The 19,237-nt window shown below is 43.2% G+C and overlaps 1 protein-coding gene across 2 annotated transcripts in view; it reads right to left on the bottom strand.

The window, feature by feature from the left end:
- The window catches only part of creb3l2 (cAMP responsive element binding protein 3-like 2), a 32,227-nt gene extending 13,028 nt beyond the window's left edge, over positions 1–19,199 (bottom strand). Inside the window, exon 1 of one of the 2 annotated variants that reach the window (XM_029741906.1) lies at positions 18,461–19,199. In XM_029741906.1, coding sequence (XP_029597766.1) covers positions 18,461–18,559 — 99 coding nt within the window. In that variant the 5' untranslated portion in view covers positions 18,560–19,199. Of the gene's footprint in view, positions 1–5,193; positions 5,299–18,460 lie in introns of those variants that run through there. The other variant, XM_029741907.1, reaches the window with a different exon arrangement.
- Between the last annotated feature and the right edge of the window lie 38 nt (positions 19,200–19,237).

Genomic DNA, 19,237 nt, shown 5'->3' with positions numbered 1-19,237 from the left:
CAATGTTAGGCGTGATCACCAACAATGATGAGGCAGCCTATAGGGAGGAAGTCAGAGAACTGGCAGTGTGGTGTCAGGACAACAACCTCTCCCTCAATGTGAGCAAGACAAAGGAGCTGATCGTGGACTAAAGGAAAAGGCGGGCCGAACAGGCCCCTATTAACATCGACGGCGCTGTAGTGCAGCGGGTCGAGAGTTTCAAGTTCCTTGGCGTCCACATCCCCAACAAACTATCATGGTCCAAACACACCAAGAAAGTTGTGATGAGGGCACGACAACACCTTTTCCCCCTCAGGAGACATGGGTCCCCAGATCCTCAAAATGTTCTACAGCTGCACCATCAAGAGCATCCTGACCGGTTGCATCACCACCTGGTATGGCAACTGCTCGGCATCCGACCGCAAGGCGCTACAGAGGGTAGTGCGTACGGCCCAGTACATCACTGGGACCAAGCTTCTTGCCATCCAGGAGCTATATACTAGGCGGTGTTAGAGGAAGGCCCAAAGAAATTGTCCAAGACTCGTCATCCATGTCATAGACTGTTCTCTCTTCTACCCCCAAAGCCATAAGATTGCTGATCAATTAATAAAATGGCCACCCGGATTATTTACATTGACCCCCTCCCCTTTGATATTACACTGCTGCTACCTGCTGTTTATTATCTATGCATAGTCACTTTACCCCTACCTAAACTCAGCAACAAAAAAAAACGTCCTCTCACTGTCAACTGCATTTATTTTCAGCAAACCTAACATGTGTAAATATTTGTATGAACATAAGATTCAACAACTGGGACATAAACTGAACAAGTTCCACAGACATGTGACTAACAGAAATTGAATAATGTGTCCCTGAACAAAGGGGGGTGTCAAAATCAAAAGTAACAGTCAGTATCTGGTGTGGCCACCAGCTGCATTAAGTACTGCAGTGCATCTCCTCCTCGTGGACTGCACCAGATTTGCCAGTTCTTGCTGTGAGATGTTACCCCACTCTTCCACCAAGGCACCTGCAAGTTCCCGGACATTTCTGGGGGGAATGGCCCTAGCCCTCACCCTCCGATCCAACAGGTCCCAGGCGTGCTCAATGGGATTGAGATCCGGGCTCTTCGCTGGCCATGGCAGAACACTGACATTCCTGTCTTGCAGGAAATCACGCACAGAACGAGCAGTATGGCTGGTGGCATTGTCATGCTGGAGGGTCATGTCAGGATGAGCCTGCAGGAAGGGTACCACATGAGGGAGGAGGCTGTCTTCCCTGTAACACATAGCATTGAGATTGCCTGCAATGACAACAAGCTCAGTCCGATGATGGTGTGACACACCGCCGCAGACCATGACGGACCCTCCACCTCCAAATTGATCCCGCTCCGAGTACAGGCCTCGGTGTAACACTCATTCCGTTGACGATAAACGTGAATCCGACCATCACCCCTGCTGAGACAAAACCGCGACTCGTCAGTGAAGAGCACTTTTTGTCAGTACTGTCTGGTCCAGCGATGGTGGGTTTGTGCCCATAGGCGATGTTGTTGCCGGTGATGTCTGGTGGGGACCTGCCTTACAACAGGCCTCCAAGCCCTCAGTCTCTCTCACCCTTTTGCGGACAGTCTGAGCACTGATGGAGGGATTGTGCGTTCCTGGTGTAACTCAGGCAGTTGTTGTTGCCATCCTGTACCTGTCCCGCAGGTGTGATCTTCGGATGTACCGATCCTGTGCAGGTGTTGTTACACGTGGTCTGCCATTGCGAGGACGATCAGCTGTCTGTCCTGTCTCCCTGTAGAGCTGTCTTAAGCGTCTCACAGTACGGACATTGCAATTTATTGCCCTGGCCACATCTGCAGTCCTCATGCCTCCTTGCAGCATGCCTAAGGCACGTTCACGCAGATGAGCAGGGACCCTTTCAGTAGAAAGGCCTTTTTAGTGTCCTAAGTTTTCATAATTGCCTACCGTCTAAGCTGTTAGTGTCTTAACGACCGTTCCACAGGTGTATGTTCATTAATTATTTATGGTTCATTGAACAAGCATGTTTAAACCCTTAACAATGAAGATCTGTGAAGTTATTTGGATTTTTATGAATTATCTTTGAAAGACAGGGTCCTGAAAAAGGGATGTTTCTTTTTTTGCTGAGTTGGTATGTACAAATGACCTCAACTAACCTGTAACCCTGTACATTGACTCAGTACCGGTACTCCCTGTATATAGCCTCGTTATTGTTATTTTACTTTTTATTTTATTTAGTAAATAGGGGGCAGTATTTTCACGGCCGGATAAAAAACGTACCCGATTTAATCTGGTTACTACTCCTGCCCAGTAACTAGAATATGCATATAATTGTTTGATTTGGATAGAAAAGACTCTAAAGTTTCTAAAACTGTTTGAATGGTGTCTGTGAGTATAACAGAACTCATATGGCAGGCCAAAATCTGAGAAGATTCTATACGGGAAGTGCCCTGTCTGACCATTTCTTGTCCTTCTATAGCCTCTCTATCGAAAATACAGCCTCTGTGCTGTAACGTGACATTTTCTAACGCTTTCATTGGCTCTAGGAAGGCGCCAGAACGTGGAATGGTAGCTCTGCAGTCTCTGGGCGAAAAACAGCAGGGGTTTTGGAGAGTTGTCCTTCGGAGGACAATGACACTGGAGCGCTCGTGCACGAGACGACTCCATTTTTTTTCTTTCTCTCTTTGAACGAATACGTCGTCGCCCGGTTGGAATATGATCGCTATTTTACGAGAAAAATCGCATAAAAATTGATTTTAAACAGCGTTTGACATGCTTCGAAGTACGGTAATGGAATATTTTGACATTTTTTGTCACGAAACGCGCCTGCGCGTCATCCTTCGGATAGTGACTTGAACGCACGAACAAAACGGAGCTATTTTGGATATAACTATGGATTATTTCGAACCAAAACAACATTTGTTGTTGAAGTAGAAGTCCTGGGAGTGCATTCTGACGAAGAACAGCAAAGGTAATCCAATTTTTCTTATAGTAAATGTGAGTTTGGTGAGTGCCAAACTTGGTGGGTGTCAAAATAGCTAGCCGTGATGGCCGGGCTATCTACTCAGAATATTACAAAATGTGCTTTCACCGAAAAGCTATTTTAAAATCGGACACCGCGATTGCATAAAGGAGTTCTGTATCTATAATTCTTAAAATAATTGTTATGTTTTTTTGTCAACGTTTATCATGAGTAATTTAGTAAATTCACCGGAAGATTTCGGTGGGTATGCTAGTTCTGAACAAAACATTCTAATGTAAAAAGCTGGGTTTTGATATAAATATGAACTTGATTGAACAAAACATGCATGTATTGTATAACATAATGTCCTAGGAGTGTCATTTGATGAAGATCATCAAAGGTTAGTGCTGCATTTAGCTGTGGTTTTGGTTTTTGTGACATATATGCTAGCTTGAAAAATGGGTGTGTGATTATTTCTAGCTGGGTACTCTCCTGACATAATCTAATGTTTTGCTTTCGTTGTACAGCCTTTTTGAAATCGGACAATGTGGTTAGATAAAGGAGAGTCTTATCTTTCAAATGGTGTAAAATAGTCATATGTTTGAGAAATTGAAATTATAGCATTTTTAAGGTTTTTCGTATTTCGCGCCAGGCGCTACCATTGGATATTGGCGAGGCGTTAAGAACTCTATTTCTTGAACTACACTGTTGGTTCAGGGCTTGTAAGTCAGCATTTCACAGTAAGGTCTACACCTGTTGTATTCGGTGTATGTGACAAATACAATTTGATTTGATTGAAGTCGAGAGGGATGAGAAGGGTTTGAAAGAATTTCTGTGGTGTTCTGTAATTGCTGACCCCCCATGGCATAAATGTGTGTGTGTTTGTGTGTGTTTAGTGTGCTTAGGCAAAGAGAGGAAGTCGGTTAAGCATGGGGGAAGGGAAGAGGCAGAATTGATGACGCAATATCTTCCCCTGAAAAACCAGATGTGCACTGAAAGAGAGAGGAAGAAATGACTCTCACACACACATATATAAACCACGCCTGTGTGTGTGCGCATGAGGCTGTACCTTGCCCTGGACTCTTCCTTGTGAACGGACTCACTGATAATGACACACACACACACACACACACGGCACATGTGCGTTTGCTTTGGATGCCTTCCATGTGCAACCTAGTCATGTAGCATTAGTCATTGCATCATAGCCACACACCCCTAAGACTGATGGCTCAGATAGGAGGCAGGACAGAGTGTCTTCAACTCAAAACAACTATGATAAAGACTGAGGCTGTTCTGACTGTTGTAGTTGGCTGATATTGGTGTTATCCCGGCAGGAATGAACACTCTGCAGGCCTGGAGCTCCAGCTGTGTCTGGGGGTTATCACGGCCTGACGGCAGGACAGAGGCCCAGAAACAGGGCTCAGACTGAAGGGACCAACTGAAGCCAGGGTTGTGTTGCTGTCCTTTGGACCAATGCAATGCTACGATCCAATCCCATGGTGATGCTCCACAGAAAAAGGATATATATATTTTTTTAAACGGAACACTGAATCTCATGCAGTATTCTTCATTTTCAAAAGTTGTGACCATTCACTTCAACCAAACACGACCGCTATGTGACCCAGTTATCCCCCTCTGGGCAGGGTGAAGGGTCAGGCGTCAGAATGACCGATGAGACCCACTGATTGGATAGGATTAGGTGGAGGAGTGGGGGAGGTTTTTTTTCTGTAATTCCAGGATACTACTACCAGTGGGTGTGATGTTAAACCAGTGTGATGTGTTGACTCTCCACACACTGTGCTTCAGAAGATAATCACTAGAAGCAGCCGTGTGAACTGAGAAGGGGAAACTACTGCATGACAAAAGACATGGCTAAATGACATTACTGAAGGGTACATTGACACTACAGGCGGCTGGCGGCACCTTCATTGAAATGCTGGAACGGAATTAATGGAATGGCATCAAACACGTGGTTTCCATGTGTTTGATACCCTTCTTTTCACTCCATTCCAGCCATTATTATGAGCCATCCTCCTCTCACCGCCTTCTGTGAGTGACACCCTATTGGACTACTTTGAAAAGCAATTCACTTTATGGGAAAGTGTGTATCCTATGTCGTTGGGGAGGGCAGTTGGGTCTGAAAAAGAAGACTAAAAACTAGCAAAAAAAATGTGGATGAAAGTAGTAAAAATGTCATTTGTTGTTGATGAATTTCAGATTATCTTAATGACTGACCGTTGAGCTCGTGAGTTGAACATGCTCGGGGTAAGAGTTCAGACAGTGACTCAAAGTGTTATCAGACACACACACACCCTTGGCAGTCAGACTAAGCAGCAGGATCTGAAATGGAAAGATGGAGGGATGGAAGGAGGGAGGGAGGGAGGGAGAGAGGCAGAAATACAAGAGGGTGGAAGATTTACATTTACATTACATTTTAGTCATTTAGCAGACGCTCTTATCCAGAGCGACTTACAGTAGTGAATGCATTTTTCTGTGCTGGCCCCCCGTGGGAATCGAACCCACAACCCTGGTGTTGCAAACACCATGCTCTACCAACTGAGCTACAGGGAAGATGACTAGTTTCTGGAAAACTCTGTCTCCCATGGTTTCCTACCAAGGCAGCTTAATTGAGTCCAGAACTCACACACCCCGCTTCAGTGACATTTCACTTTTTCCAGGCCTGTTCTGACTCAGTGACCGGCCGTGCAGTCACTCTGCCCCACTGACGTCCTTCAACTGTTGATCAAGCGTTCTCTCTGTGTGAGTCTAGTGGGTTTGGTTCAGAGTCACAGTCCCCTTCAACATAAAGGGCATCCAGTGAAAGGCTTACAAGCCTGCTGAAGGAAACAACAACAACCATGCTTTTATTAAGTTGTTCTGAAAGCACTCAATTACATGTCCCTCTGGATAACATCATCACATAGGAAAAGGATGTCAATGTAAAAATGCAGGGAGAGAGAGGCATCAGAGAGGTGAAGGAGCCGTGTTTAGACTATGGGGCAGGAGCAGGCATGTTCACCTTGACTGTCCCTTCCCCCACCTTGCCTCGAGGGAAGAGAGGAGGAAAAGGAGAAAGGATAGAGGAAGCAGTAAGTTATAGGGTTAAAAAGGGAGCGGGTGAGAGAGATGGAAGGGACGGAGGATATGGAGTTAAAACTTGTGAACAGCCCAGGAAATGGGTTCTAGGTGAGAAAAAAAAGACTATTAAAACACAAACTACTAAAGCCCTGACAAAATGTCTGCTTCTATCCTAAACAGCTTCGTCAGTAAGACGACACAGAGAGCGGGGAAATATGAGTACAGAGAGTAACTGGATCATGTTGTAGAACTCTGATTACTAGGCCAAACTACATCCTTACTAGGCTACTGTAGGATTTGGCTCCTCTCCCCTTTTAGGGCTGGGACACCATGCCCTACTCTAAAGAGAAGCATAGCCAACAACCGGTACACACACACACACACACACACACACACACACACACACACACACACAGTACCAGTTAACAGCTAACCAGGGCCTCAAGCGAGGGCAAGAAAGGGTGAGTGTAAATGTAGCTGTGCTGTAGAGCGTGGAAGCTAGCTGCTGCGGGTTAGGAGTAATGACCCCTCTCACACACACTAATTACAACCCTACAGTAACTATGAATGTCCGGCTTCAGAACAGAAGAAAAGCTAAATGGAGTGCGGAGGAAGACTTCACAGTGGAGGGGTTGGAGACGCTCTGGTCAAAAGTAGTGCACTAGAAAAGGAAAAGGGTGCCATTTCCAAAGCATACATGGTTAAAGAGCAGCCATTGCCATGGTTACGTGACAGGAAGTTGAGTATGGTACAGGTACCTTCCAGTATCAAGGATGGTTTCACTTCAATAAGGATTTATGAAATATGTGGAAGAGGCATGCAACACAACACAATAGCCAGGAAGTAGAAGACCCCTCATTTTTCAGAGTTTATCTTTCCAATATCTTATTGTTATTGTTTGAGTATTGCAAATATTTCCTTTTGTCTAAAGAACCAGAATATCCAGTACAGCACCTCACCCTTGAGAAGCCAGTGTTTGGAGGACATATTGGCACGGGTGTTGTTAGGCCCGAGACGAAGTCGAACCGTGTCAATATATCCTCCAAACACCGGCTTCGAGGGCTTTATCACTTTTATACAACGGGTTACCAACATATTCAAATAATGATTTACATATTTCAATTATAAAGGTTATTTTGATGAATTTATTCATACTTTTTCATCCTTCCACAAGATATAGTCCCGACACAAATCTAAGGTTGCTACCCAAGCCGGCTGGTCGTTCGTTCTATCGGTTCGGTTACCAGAGACACGACTCAGTCGTTCAGTCTTTTTGTTCTGTATCTATGGACGCGACCCAGTCGTTCAGTCTTTTTGTTCTGTATCTATGGATGCGACCCAGTCGTTCAGTCTTTTTGTTCTGTATCTATGGATGAGACCCAGTCATTCAGTCTTTCTGTTCTGTATCTATGGATGAGACCCAGTCGTTCAGTCTTTTTGTTCTGTATCTATGGATGAGACCCAGTCGTTCAGTCTTTTTGTTCTGTATCTATGGATGCGACCCAGTCGTTCAGTCTTTTTGTTCTGTATCTATGGATGCGACCCAGTCGTTCAGTCTTTTTGTTCTGTATCTATGGATGCGACCCAGTCGTTCAGTCTTTTTGTTCTGTATCTATGGATGCGACCCAGTCGTTCAGTCTTTTTGTTCTGTATCTATGGATGAGACCCAGTCGTTCAGTCTTTTTGTTCTGTATCTATGGATGAGACCGAGTCGTTCAGTCTTTTTGTTCTGTATCTATGGATGAGACCCAGTCGTTCAGTCTTTTTGTTCTGTATCTATGGACGAGACCCAGTCGTTCAGTCTTTTTGTTCTGTATCTATGGACGCGACCCAGTCGTTCAGTCTTTTTGTTCTGTATCTATGGATGCGACCCAGTCGTTCAGTCTTTTGTTCAGTATCTATGGATGCGACCCAGTCGTTCAATCTTTTTGTTCTGTATCTATGGATGCGACCCAGTCGTTCAGTCTTTTTGTTCTGTATCTATGGATGCGACCCAGTCGTTCAGTCTTTTTGTTCTGTATCTATGGATGCGACCCAGTCGTTCAGTCTTTTGTTCAGTATCTATGGATGCGACCCAGTCGTTCAATCTTTTTGTTCTGTATCTATGGATGCGACCCAGTCGTTCAGTCTTTTTGTTCTGTATCTATGGACGAGACCCAGTCGTTCAGTCTTTTTGTTCTGTATCTATGGACGAGACCCAGTCTTTCGTTCTAAATGTTCCATTGCCATACTGGCTGGCAATGTTCTTATCACTTGCTTGCTTGCTAGCTAGTCAACTACGGCTAACTTACAGTCACGTCAAACAGTGCAGACAGAATAACAACAGTAGCTGCATTTGTTTAAGCTGTTTTTCTAGTGACATTTATTTGGATACATCCATAACATTGAGGCACGATTTCGCCTGGCATAGAAAAAGTGCTCTCGTCAGGACACTTGTTCAGACAAGGTAACCTACAACACAGCTAACACAATCACATCAAACTGAAACTGGAAAGACTGCAAACTAGCTGCACTTCATTTCGTTTTACCTGTTTTCTATTGATAGTTCTTTGTATATACAGTACCAATCAAATGTTTGGACAAACCTACTCATTCCAGGGTTTTTCTTTACTTTTTACTATTTTCTACATTGTAGAATAATAGTGAAGACATCACAAATATGAAATAACACATATGGAATCATGTAGTAACAAAAAAAGTCTTTAACAAATTAAAATATATTTTATATTTGAGATTCTTCAAAGTAGCCACTCTTCGCCTTGATGATAGCTTTGCACACTATTGGCATTCTCTCAACCAGCTTCATGAGGTCGTCACCTGGAATGCATTTCAATGAACAGGTGTGCCTTGTTAAAAATTAATTTGTGGAATTTATTTCCTTCTTAACCTCTAATTGAACCTTTATTTAACTAGCCAAGTCAGTTAACCTCTCTGGGCTAGGTGGGACGCTACCTACTCAACAGCCAGTTGAATCCCGTGGCGCGTTATTCAAATACCTTAGAAATGCTATTACTTCAATTTCTCAAACATATGACTATTTTACAGCATTTTAAAGACAAGACTCTCGTTAATCTAACCACACTGTCCGATTTCAAAAAGGCTTTACAACGAAAGCAAAACATTAGATTATGTCAGCAGAGTACCCAGCCAGAAATAATCAGACACCCATTTTTCAAGCTAGCATATAATGTCACATAAACCCAAACCACAGCTAAATGCAGCACTAACCTTTGATGATCTTCATCAGATGACAATCTTAGGACATTATTTTATACAATACATGCATGTCTGTTCAATCAAGTTCATATTTATATCAAAAAACAGCTTTTTACATTAGCAGGTGACTAGCATGTGATTAGCATTCCCACCGAAGACTTCCGGTGAATTTACTAAATTACTCACGATAAACGTTCACAAAAAACATAACAATTACTTTAAGAATTATAGATACAGAACTCCTCTATGCACTCGATATGTCCGATTTTAAAATAGCTTTTCGGTGAAAGCACATTTTGCAATATTCTAAGTAGATAGCCCGGCATCACAGGGCTAGCTATTTAGACACCCAGCAAGTTTAGCATTCACCAAAGTCAGATTTACTATAAGAAAAATGTTATTACCTTTGCTGTCTTCGTCAGAATGCACTCCCAGGACTTCTACTTCAATAACAAATGTTGGTTTGGTCCCAAAAAATCCATTGTTATATCCAAATAGCGGCGTTTTGTTTTGTGCGTTTAAGACACTATCCGAAAGGGTAAATAAGGGTTACGAGCACGGCGCATTTCGTGACAAAAAAAATCTAAATATTCCATTACCGTACTTCGAAGCATGTCAACCGCTGTTTAAAATCAATGGACATTAGACCGGTGGAAATCTGTCCAGATGAGTCCAAATTTGAGATTTTTGGTTCCAAGCGCCGTTTCTTTGTGAGACGCAGAGTAGGTGTACAGATGATCTCCGCATGTGTGGTTCACACCATGAAGCATGGAGGAGGAGGTGTGATGGTGCTTTGCTGGTGACACTGTCTGTGATTTATTTAGAATTCAAGGCACACTTAAACAGCATGGCTACTGGTTTGCGCTTAATGGGACAATCATTTGTTTTTCAACAGGACAATGACCCATAAGACCTCCAGGCTGTGTAAGGGCTATTTGACAAAGAAGGAGAGTGATGGAGTGCTGCATCAGATGACCTGGCCTCCACAATCACCCGACCTTAACCCAATTGAGATGGTTTGGGATGAGTTGCACCGCAGAGTGAAGGAAAAGCAGCTAACAAGTGCTCAGCGTTATGTGGGAACTCCTACAACACTGTTAGAAAAGCATTCCAGGTGAAGCTGGTTGAGAGAATGCCAAGACTGTGCAAAGCTGTCAACAAGGCAAAGGGTGGCTACTTTGAAACATCTCAAATATATTTAGATTTGTTAAACACTTTTTTGGTTACTAAATGATTCCATATGTGTTATTTCATGGTTTTGATGTCTTCACTATTATTCTACAATGTAGAAAATAGTAAAAATAAAGAAAATCCTGGAATGAGTAGGTGTGTCCAATCTTTTGACTGGTACTGTATATCTCTAAAAATGATGCTGATTCATGATTTCGACTGGCTGAGAAAAGTTGCCTTCCTGTCTGTCTCATCCCGACACGTTCATTACGATGGGACATCTGGAAATCGAATTTGAATATTGAAACAATGTTGAAAATGTCAGAGAGACAGACAGCAAAGGTTTATGCAAATCTCTGCTGTTGGAAACTAAATGTTAGTCTAAAAGAAATGTGAGATAATGTCTAGATGCTTTTTATAGTGGAGATCAGGTTTATAAATTGCCTGGCTGGGCTGATGAGACAGTGGATTGCGCAGTCAGATGGAACAGAGTAAATAGGCATTTTAACGTCATATATTTATCTGGTGGTAACTTGTGGAATAGACACCGGCTGGAATGCCGTTTTAACCAATCAGCATTCAGGATTAGAACCACCTGTTGTATAAAACAGAATAGCAACATGTTTGAATGATACTGTATCTAAATATCTGCTGGAGAGAAATAGGATTTGTTCCTGATGATCAAAGTACCTACATGCCTGGGAAGAATGACCGACAGTAATGACTGACAGTGACATGCAGTGGGAGAGAAGAAAGAGCTGTGGAATGACAAAAACACACCTACATATAAACGCATGCACAGGGGTAGGGCTGGAACTGGGACAAAAATATACCGCACACTTCAAAGCACATCATCATCACAGACTAATCTGATTGACAGGCTGTCTAATATATGCAAAGGACACGGTACTTAACACACTCCCTTACATATGAATGTTTCACACACACAAATACACACACACACACACACATCACCAAATCAGTGCACGTCCTCTCCCACGGAAATGATCCTCTCCTGAAATGAAGGAGTTGATATTGAATAGAATAGGGTTAGGGCAGTGAGTGAATGTGGCTTTGTATGTTAGTGTGTATGTGTGTGCTTGCATTCACATGTGTGCCATGTGTGTCCGTCCCAGACTGTGACCCTCCCTCCCAGCAGACATCACACAGACGGCCCTTTCAGCCTGGCGGAGAGGGAGAGAGAGAGAGAGAGAGAGAGAGAGAGAGAGAGAGAGCGAGAAAGAGAGGTGGGGGGAGGGGGGGGGTGTCGGTCTGTTATGACGGGCCACACAGGATCAGGCTGCCCTGCCCCAGTGGAGAACAGGCATCACTCTGTACACACACACAGTATGAGAGAGCCCGCTCTGTTTGAATAGCAGTGTGTGCGTGTGTGCGTGCGTGAGTGAGTGTGTGCGTTCGTGCGTGAGTGTGCGCCCTGTCCTTCATAGGCATGTCCAACCTCCATATACAGTACTGAGAGAGAGAGAAAGAGGGCTCTATTAAAGTAAGACTGCCAACCGTACCGTCCACCTACCCCCTCCTAATACATCTCTGAGCTGATTGATGTACTGCACTGTATGTCCTCTGGCAATCAACTTTCTCAGAGAGACAATATTTGCATGACACCACAGCGGAGGTTTCAGTAACCTGGGGTGGGATAACCAAACCTGCATGTCAGGGTGATCCTGCTGCCTCTGATTTCACTCCACTACACTCAAATCAGTTTAAACCAGTCGTAGCGTTTCCACTGAACACTCCTAGACATAACGGGTCATGAATATGTCCACATGTTAATATACTACACAAAACATATCTATAAAGTATTGTTACTATTCAGACACATAAGAGGTACAATCTGTCCATTCAGGCCTATCTCTGCTCCCTGGCCTCTCCTGTAGCTCTCATTCGTTCTAAATATGGACAGAACAAACACAGCGGCATGCCTGGCGGGTGGCAGACGTGTTGGTTTTGGGCATACAGATGTTCTCCTGTGAGCGGCCGGTGGCTTCAGATTTATGAATCTTAGACCTGGGACTTCCTGTCATCCAGGTGCCTAGGCAGGGTGAGCTGAACTAGCAGAGCTGTTAATTAGAGATTGACCGATTATGGTTTTTCAACGCCGATACCGATTAATCGGCCGATTTCCCGCCCCCCCCCCCCCCCCCCCCCCCGTTTATTTGTAATAATGACAATTACAACAATACTGAATGAACACTTATTTTAACTTAATATAATGAAGTTTTAACTTAATATAATGAAAAAAATGTGTGCCCATTTTAAACGGCCTACTACTCAAACTCAGAAGCTAGGATATGCATATAATTAATACTTGTGGATAGAAAACACCCTAATGTTTCTAAAACTGTTTGAATGGTGTCTGTGAGTATAATATGGCAGTCAAAACCCCGAGACAGATCGAAACAGGAAGTGGAATTCTGAATTGCGGACTCAACTTCATCACGTTGCCTATTAATCACACCGTGAGCTATGGTTCATTGAGCACTTCCTATTGCTTCCACTAGATGTCCCCAGTCTTTACAAAGTGATTTGAGTCTCCTACTGTGAAAACTGACACAATGACACGCTGTGGAACGTGGTCACACGGAGAGGGCCATCACCATTATGACGCCGGCGCCCCTAGCTACCCTCCCCTTTCGAAACGTTTTGAAACACAATGCAATCGTCCCCCTCGAATCTTATTGGAGCTCTAGTTGAAAAAGGCCCTAAAGATTTATGTTATACAACGTTTGACATGTTTGAACGAACCTAAATAAGAAAAAAATGCATTTTGTTGAAAGAGTAGCCCCGCGCACGTCGGAACTTTTGGTGCAGCCTTCAGAACGCGCTAACAACAACAAGCTAATGGAACATAAAGGATTAACTTTTTCGAACGAAAATACATTTGTTGTGGACCTGGGATTCCTGGAAGTGCCTAAGGATGAAGATAATCAAAGGTAAGGGATTATTGACAATAGTATACAAGACTAGATTTGATATGCGATTGTTCCAAGATGGCGCTGACCAGTATTGCTAGCCTATTGTTCTGAGTATCGCATCCCCTTTTATCGCAAAGTGTGATACCCAGTAAAGTTATTTTTAAATCTGGCATTACAGGTGAAGAGATATTCATCTATGAATCTCATCTATAAATCTCCGCATACAGGACGGAGGCCGCACAGGGGTTAAGTTCCTTGCTCAGAATATGAGAACATATGAAAGCTGGTGGTTCCTTTTAACATGAGTCTTCAATATTCCCAGGTAACAAGTTTTAGGTTGTAGTTATTATAGGAATTATAGGACTATTTCTCTCTATAGAAATTGTATTTCATATACCTTTTGACTATTGGATGTTTTTATAGGCACTTTAGTATTGCCAGTGTAACAGTATAGCTTCCGTCCCTCTCCTCGCTCCTACCTGGGCTCGAACCAGGAACACATCGACAACAGCCACCCTCGAAGCAGCGTTACCCATGCAGAGCAAGGGGAACAACTACTCCAAGTCTCAGAGCGAGTGACGTTTGAAAAACTACTAGCGCGCACCCCGCTAACTAGCTAGCCATTTCACATCGGTTACACCAGCCTAATCTCGGGAGTTGATAGGCTTGAAGTCATAAACAGCACAATGCTTGAAGCATTGCGAAGAGCTGCTGGCAAACACACGAAAGTGCTGTTTGAATGAATGCTTATGAGCCTGCTGGTGCCTACCATCACTCAGTCAGACTGCTCTATAACATAATAACACACAGAAATACGATTATATATGATTCAATGAGAAATTAACCTGTCTGGGCTAGGGGGCAGTATTTTCACGGCCGGATGAAAAACGTACCCAATTTAAACGGGTTACTACTCTGGCCCAGAAACTAGAATATGCATATTATTAGTAGATTTGGATAGAAAACACTCCGAAGTTTCTTAAACTGTTTGAATGGTGTCTGTGAGTATAACAGAACTCATATGGCAGGCAAAAACCTGAGAAACATCCAAGCAGGAAGTGGAAAGTCTGAGAATTGAAGTTCTTCTTTTGATTCTCTCTCGAAACTACAGTGTCTGTGGGGGACGTTGCACTTCCTAAGGCTTCCATTGGCTGTCAACAGCCTTCAGAAAGTGGTTTGAGCATTTTCCAGTTACTGAATGGTCTGCCTGGCAACAAAGGGATTGGATATGCGTAGTCACGCGAGCGCGCCGTTCCTTCTTTTTCTTCTTAAATGAATGTGCTATTGTCCGGTTGGAATATTATCGCAATTTTACGTTAAAAATACCATAAAGATTGATTTTAAACAGCGTTTGACATACTTCTAAGTACGGTAATGGAACATTTTGACTTTTCGTCTCTGGTTCCGCGCTCACGCGTTATGCCTTTGGATAAGTGATCTGTACGCACTAACAAAATGGAGGTATTTTTAACATAAATATGGATTATTTCGAACAAAAACAACATTTCTTGTGGAAGTAGCAGTCCTGGGAGTGCATTCTGACAAAGATCAGCAAAGGTAAGAGAATATTTCTAATACTAATTCTGAGTTTAGGTTGCCCCGAACTTGGCGGGTGTCTGAATAGCTTGCCATGATGGCTGAGCTATGTACTCAGAATATTGAAAAATGTGCTTTCTCCGTAAAGCTATTTTAAAATCTGACACAGCGGTTGCATCCAGGAGTAGTCCATCTATAATTCTTTAAATAATTGTTATATATTTTGTCAACGTTTATGATGAGTATTTTTGTAAATTGATGTGCACATTCACCGGACGTTTTGGTGGGAATACATTTTCTGAACATCACGCGCCAATGTAAAATGCTGTTTTTGGATATAAATATGAACTTTATCGAACAAAACATACATGTATTGTGTAACATAATGTCCTAGGAGTGTCATCTGATGAAGATCGTCAAAGGTTAGTGCTTCATTTAGCTGTGTTTTGGGTTTTATTGACACATGTCCTTGCTTGGAAAATGGCTGTATGATTATTTTTGTCTATGTACTCTCCTAACATAATCTAATGTTTTGCTTTCGCTGTATAGCCTTTTTGAAATCGGACAATGTGGTTACATCAAGGAGAAGTGTATCTTTAAAATGGTGTAAAATAGTTGTATGTTTGAGAAAGTTGAATTATGACATTTTGTTGTTTTTGAATTTGCCACCCTGATATTTCACTGGCTGTGTCCCACCTAGCCCATAGAAGTTAAATAAAGGTGTAAAAAAATTTAAATAAAAAATAAACGGCCAAATCGGCGTCCAAAAATAACTATTTCCGATTGTTATGAAAACTTGAAAATCGGCCCTAATTAATCGGCCATTCCGATTAATCGGTCGACCTCTACTGTTAATGGACTCTCCCTAGCTAAATCACTGCTACGACCTCACTGACTCAGTAGTGATAGGCTCATTCACCAAAGACGCCTTCTCTGTTCGCTTCAGTAGCTCTAACAGTACAGTCTGCGTGCTATCTAGAACCTAAAAGGGTTATTCGGCAGTCCCCATAGGAGAACCCTTTGAAGAACCCTTTTTGGTTCCAGGTAGAAGCCTTCTGGTTCCAGGAAGAAACATTTTGGGTTCTATGTAGAACCCTTTCCACAGAGAGTTCTACATGGAACCAAAAAGGGTTATCTTATGGGGACACCCGAAGAACCCTTTTGGAACCCTTTTTTCTAGGAGGGTAGCGATAAAACAATGTTCTCACTAGAGGTCTATCTCCATGGTCTGCACAATGGCTCGATCTGTCGCTAGGCAGATTCAGGGACAAGACTCCATAGACAAGACAACTTTAGAATTTCATCATCATCATCAACACACACTGTGCCTTGGCTGCAAAACAGCAATAAATACCCTTTGGTCCAACTCTTACAGAGAGAGAAGTGCAAGGCTGACAGCATGATAGTGATAGTGTCTGAGAGAGGATGCATAGTTAGCATATTTACTAGTAATAAAAGTGGAGAATGTAAGTTCCACAGTAGGGCTGTGAAAGAACGGTGAGGGCAACAATCGGAACTTCACTTCAACTGCTATAATACCACGATGTACGCAGGAAAACACACACAGGGATGGTAATGACAGAGTATTATAAACCCATTGGTTTATGACTAGATCCTAGGGAGTTCCTCCTTTGATCGTCACACAAGACCGGTACTTGATTAGTATATATAGAACGGCGGGTAGGCTGTAGGCAAAATATAAATGATGTTTGTACGTAGATAGGAGAAGATGAATCATGTCTGGAAAATGTACGATAGAAACAAAGCAATATTGCAGCTGTCTGATAATAGACGGGCTAAACCGCGGGATTTGCCTAATATGACAAAAACAGGCCCCAGGTGCATGATAACGAACAACGGCGTATTCTAGATGTTTGCGAAAACCAGGACTGTAGCGCTTCGTAAATATTTGGGCAGAGATACATTTTCTCTGAGAACTCCTCTTTAAGCAGAAACCACATCAGTGTCTGCCATCAAGTCTGAATGAGCTTTTCTGCCTAAGTCAGCCAACTGCCTTTCCTATATGTTGCCTTCGCTACTGTAAGTGTCATGCTGTTGTTTTTCTAAGGACTGATCGGCCCTGGGTATATAAAACAAATATATAATAAAAATAACAGCTGATAGTCAGCCTGAAGGACAGGCATACACTATCTCCTAGCAGTCATCTATGAAGAGCGGATGGGGTTTCTCTGAACGGAATGTGGTGTAGATATGTCGTTGCGGAGAGTGTGATGTGATGACGCCACCTCAAAAAGACTAGCTGTGTTATCGTGGTAAGAAACAAGAGTTATGTAGACCTGCATGAGGCATGAGCAGCGAAGAGAGCATGGTACAAATATAATTAGTCCGGGATTGAGCTGACATGTACGGCCTCCTCGAATGTGGTGCGTTGCCTTTAAAGGGTGCACTGCAGACAAGGCGTGATTGGATTGAATTCCGGCCTCACTAATCCATAGAAGTAGAATTACATAAAACCACTCATTCTATTTCAAGCCCAGTCTTGATAATGTTGATTCAACGTTGGTTTGTACCCAGTGGGAGGGAGACGCAGAGAGATGTGCCCTTCTCACTGATGGGAGATCCAGATGGGGGTCTCAAGAGTACACACACATACACACCAATCAGTAACAGGGGAGGTGAGAGCTTTGCTCTGCAGCTGAGAACAGTTGGCATTGTTGTGAGAAATGCCATGTCAACAAACCCCGGGGAGAGAAAGTGAGTGTGTGTAGGCTCAAACCCAAGGCATGGGGGGGGGGGGGGGGGGCATGGGCGACTTGAACAAAGACACTGCTCTGTTCTTGTGCCATCTGAGAATATCAACCTTTCCTCCGCTCACACACACAGCCTGCTACTCACTCACTCACACAGAGGCTGTACAGTTTCTTCTCACATGGCCTGGGATTTGCTATTCCCACAGCCTGTATGGATCTGCAGGTCTGTGGACACAGTTCCCTGTTCTGTGTTCAGAACAATGGCTTTGCTGAGGGCACAACACTGGTGCATGTTATAGCGCAATGTACATTCTAGAGTTCGAGAATACTGGAACTGGGAAGATGTAGATGGCAGAAGGGTCGACTTGGTCCAATACACAGAAATCAGACCAGCATGGTGTGGATTCACTGACGTTTTAAGATTCCATCTCGTGTCCCTAATCTAGGGCATTGGAGGAAGGAGTAAGGAAATGTAGTCAGTCACACCAAATCTAGACAACGGAGAAAGTCTCAGCCTAGTCTAAGTGTCTGGTTCCCATCCTCTGAGCCAGCTGGATCCATCATTAACTCTGTCACCCCAAAACAAAACAACTGATCATCAATTAGCCCATCGACCTACCTCACTCGTGGGGTGTCTATGTAGGGCAATAAATAAGCTAATCATAGTTTACATTGAAAATAGCACTGACCCAATTGAAAATCCTATAAAAAAATAAACGGATGATTTTGAGGGTTGAATATTTAAACCTCGAGAACCTTGGTATGGTAATCAATAATAACACAGGTGTTATTGACAAGTGTGGCAGTGCCATAATGGTTGGTAGAGTTTATAATATTTGCCTATCTAGAACTTACTGTGCTGTATAAGACATGTTCGTTTTCCCCAGGCTCCGACAGCTCGCTGAGATTCCTATCCCAGCGTAAAAAGGACTCAGTACTGTCCAATATTTCCATCCTTGGCGATGCGACCGCTCTGATTCACAATGCGTCGTTAGATGAGGACAGTTCCCTTGATGATACTTTGCAGCGCCGATGGCAAATACACTCCTTCACCCACCTTGCAGCGATATCAACCGCTGGATGTTACTTCTTACTCCGTCCACGCAGTTATTTCAACTTCAGTGAAGAAACGTAGTTAAGTTGATGTAGCTACAACGACGTAATATACACAGTCGTGCTGCCAACAAAACAGTTGTCTTCGAATTACAATATTAAAGAAAAGGTGAACAATAGAGCATGAGGAAGGCTGCCCCGTGTCGGGTATTGTTTATTTTGTTGGCACAGAGCTGTATGGACTTTTTCCTCCTCTTATTCCTTGAAGTTTGCTACCCACGGCCAGAACAGACCAGACAGGCAGGAATGTGGGTGGGGGTGGGGAGAGGAGTAGTGACATCTAATCAGACTAAAACCCTACGGTGTTCGCATTTCATATGCTAAGGTTGTGTCAAGATAAATGGCAACATACAATACAAGGGATATACACTTCGCGCAACACCTACAATGTATATGGAGACACTTTTCAATTATTTCGGTCAGAAATTGATAAGGAATTTACAACCACCACACTAAGACCTGCTCCCGTCCATCTGCGTCAAACCAATCAAACGAGTCCTTGTATTTAGACAGTCTGTG

This window comes from Salmo trutta, chromosome 40 (assembly GCF_901001165.1).
Source record: "Salmo trutta chromosome 40, fSalTru1.1, whole genome shotgun sequence".
In the NCBI taxonomy this organism is placed as follows: domain Eukaryota; kingdom Metazoa; phylum Chordata; class Actinopteri; order Salmoniformes; family Salmonidae; genus Salmo; species Salmo trutta.
Note: the sequence above shows the minus strand (reverse complement) of the source record. Positions and strands in the feature narration are given on the sequence as shown.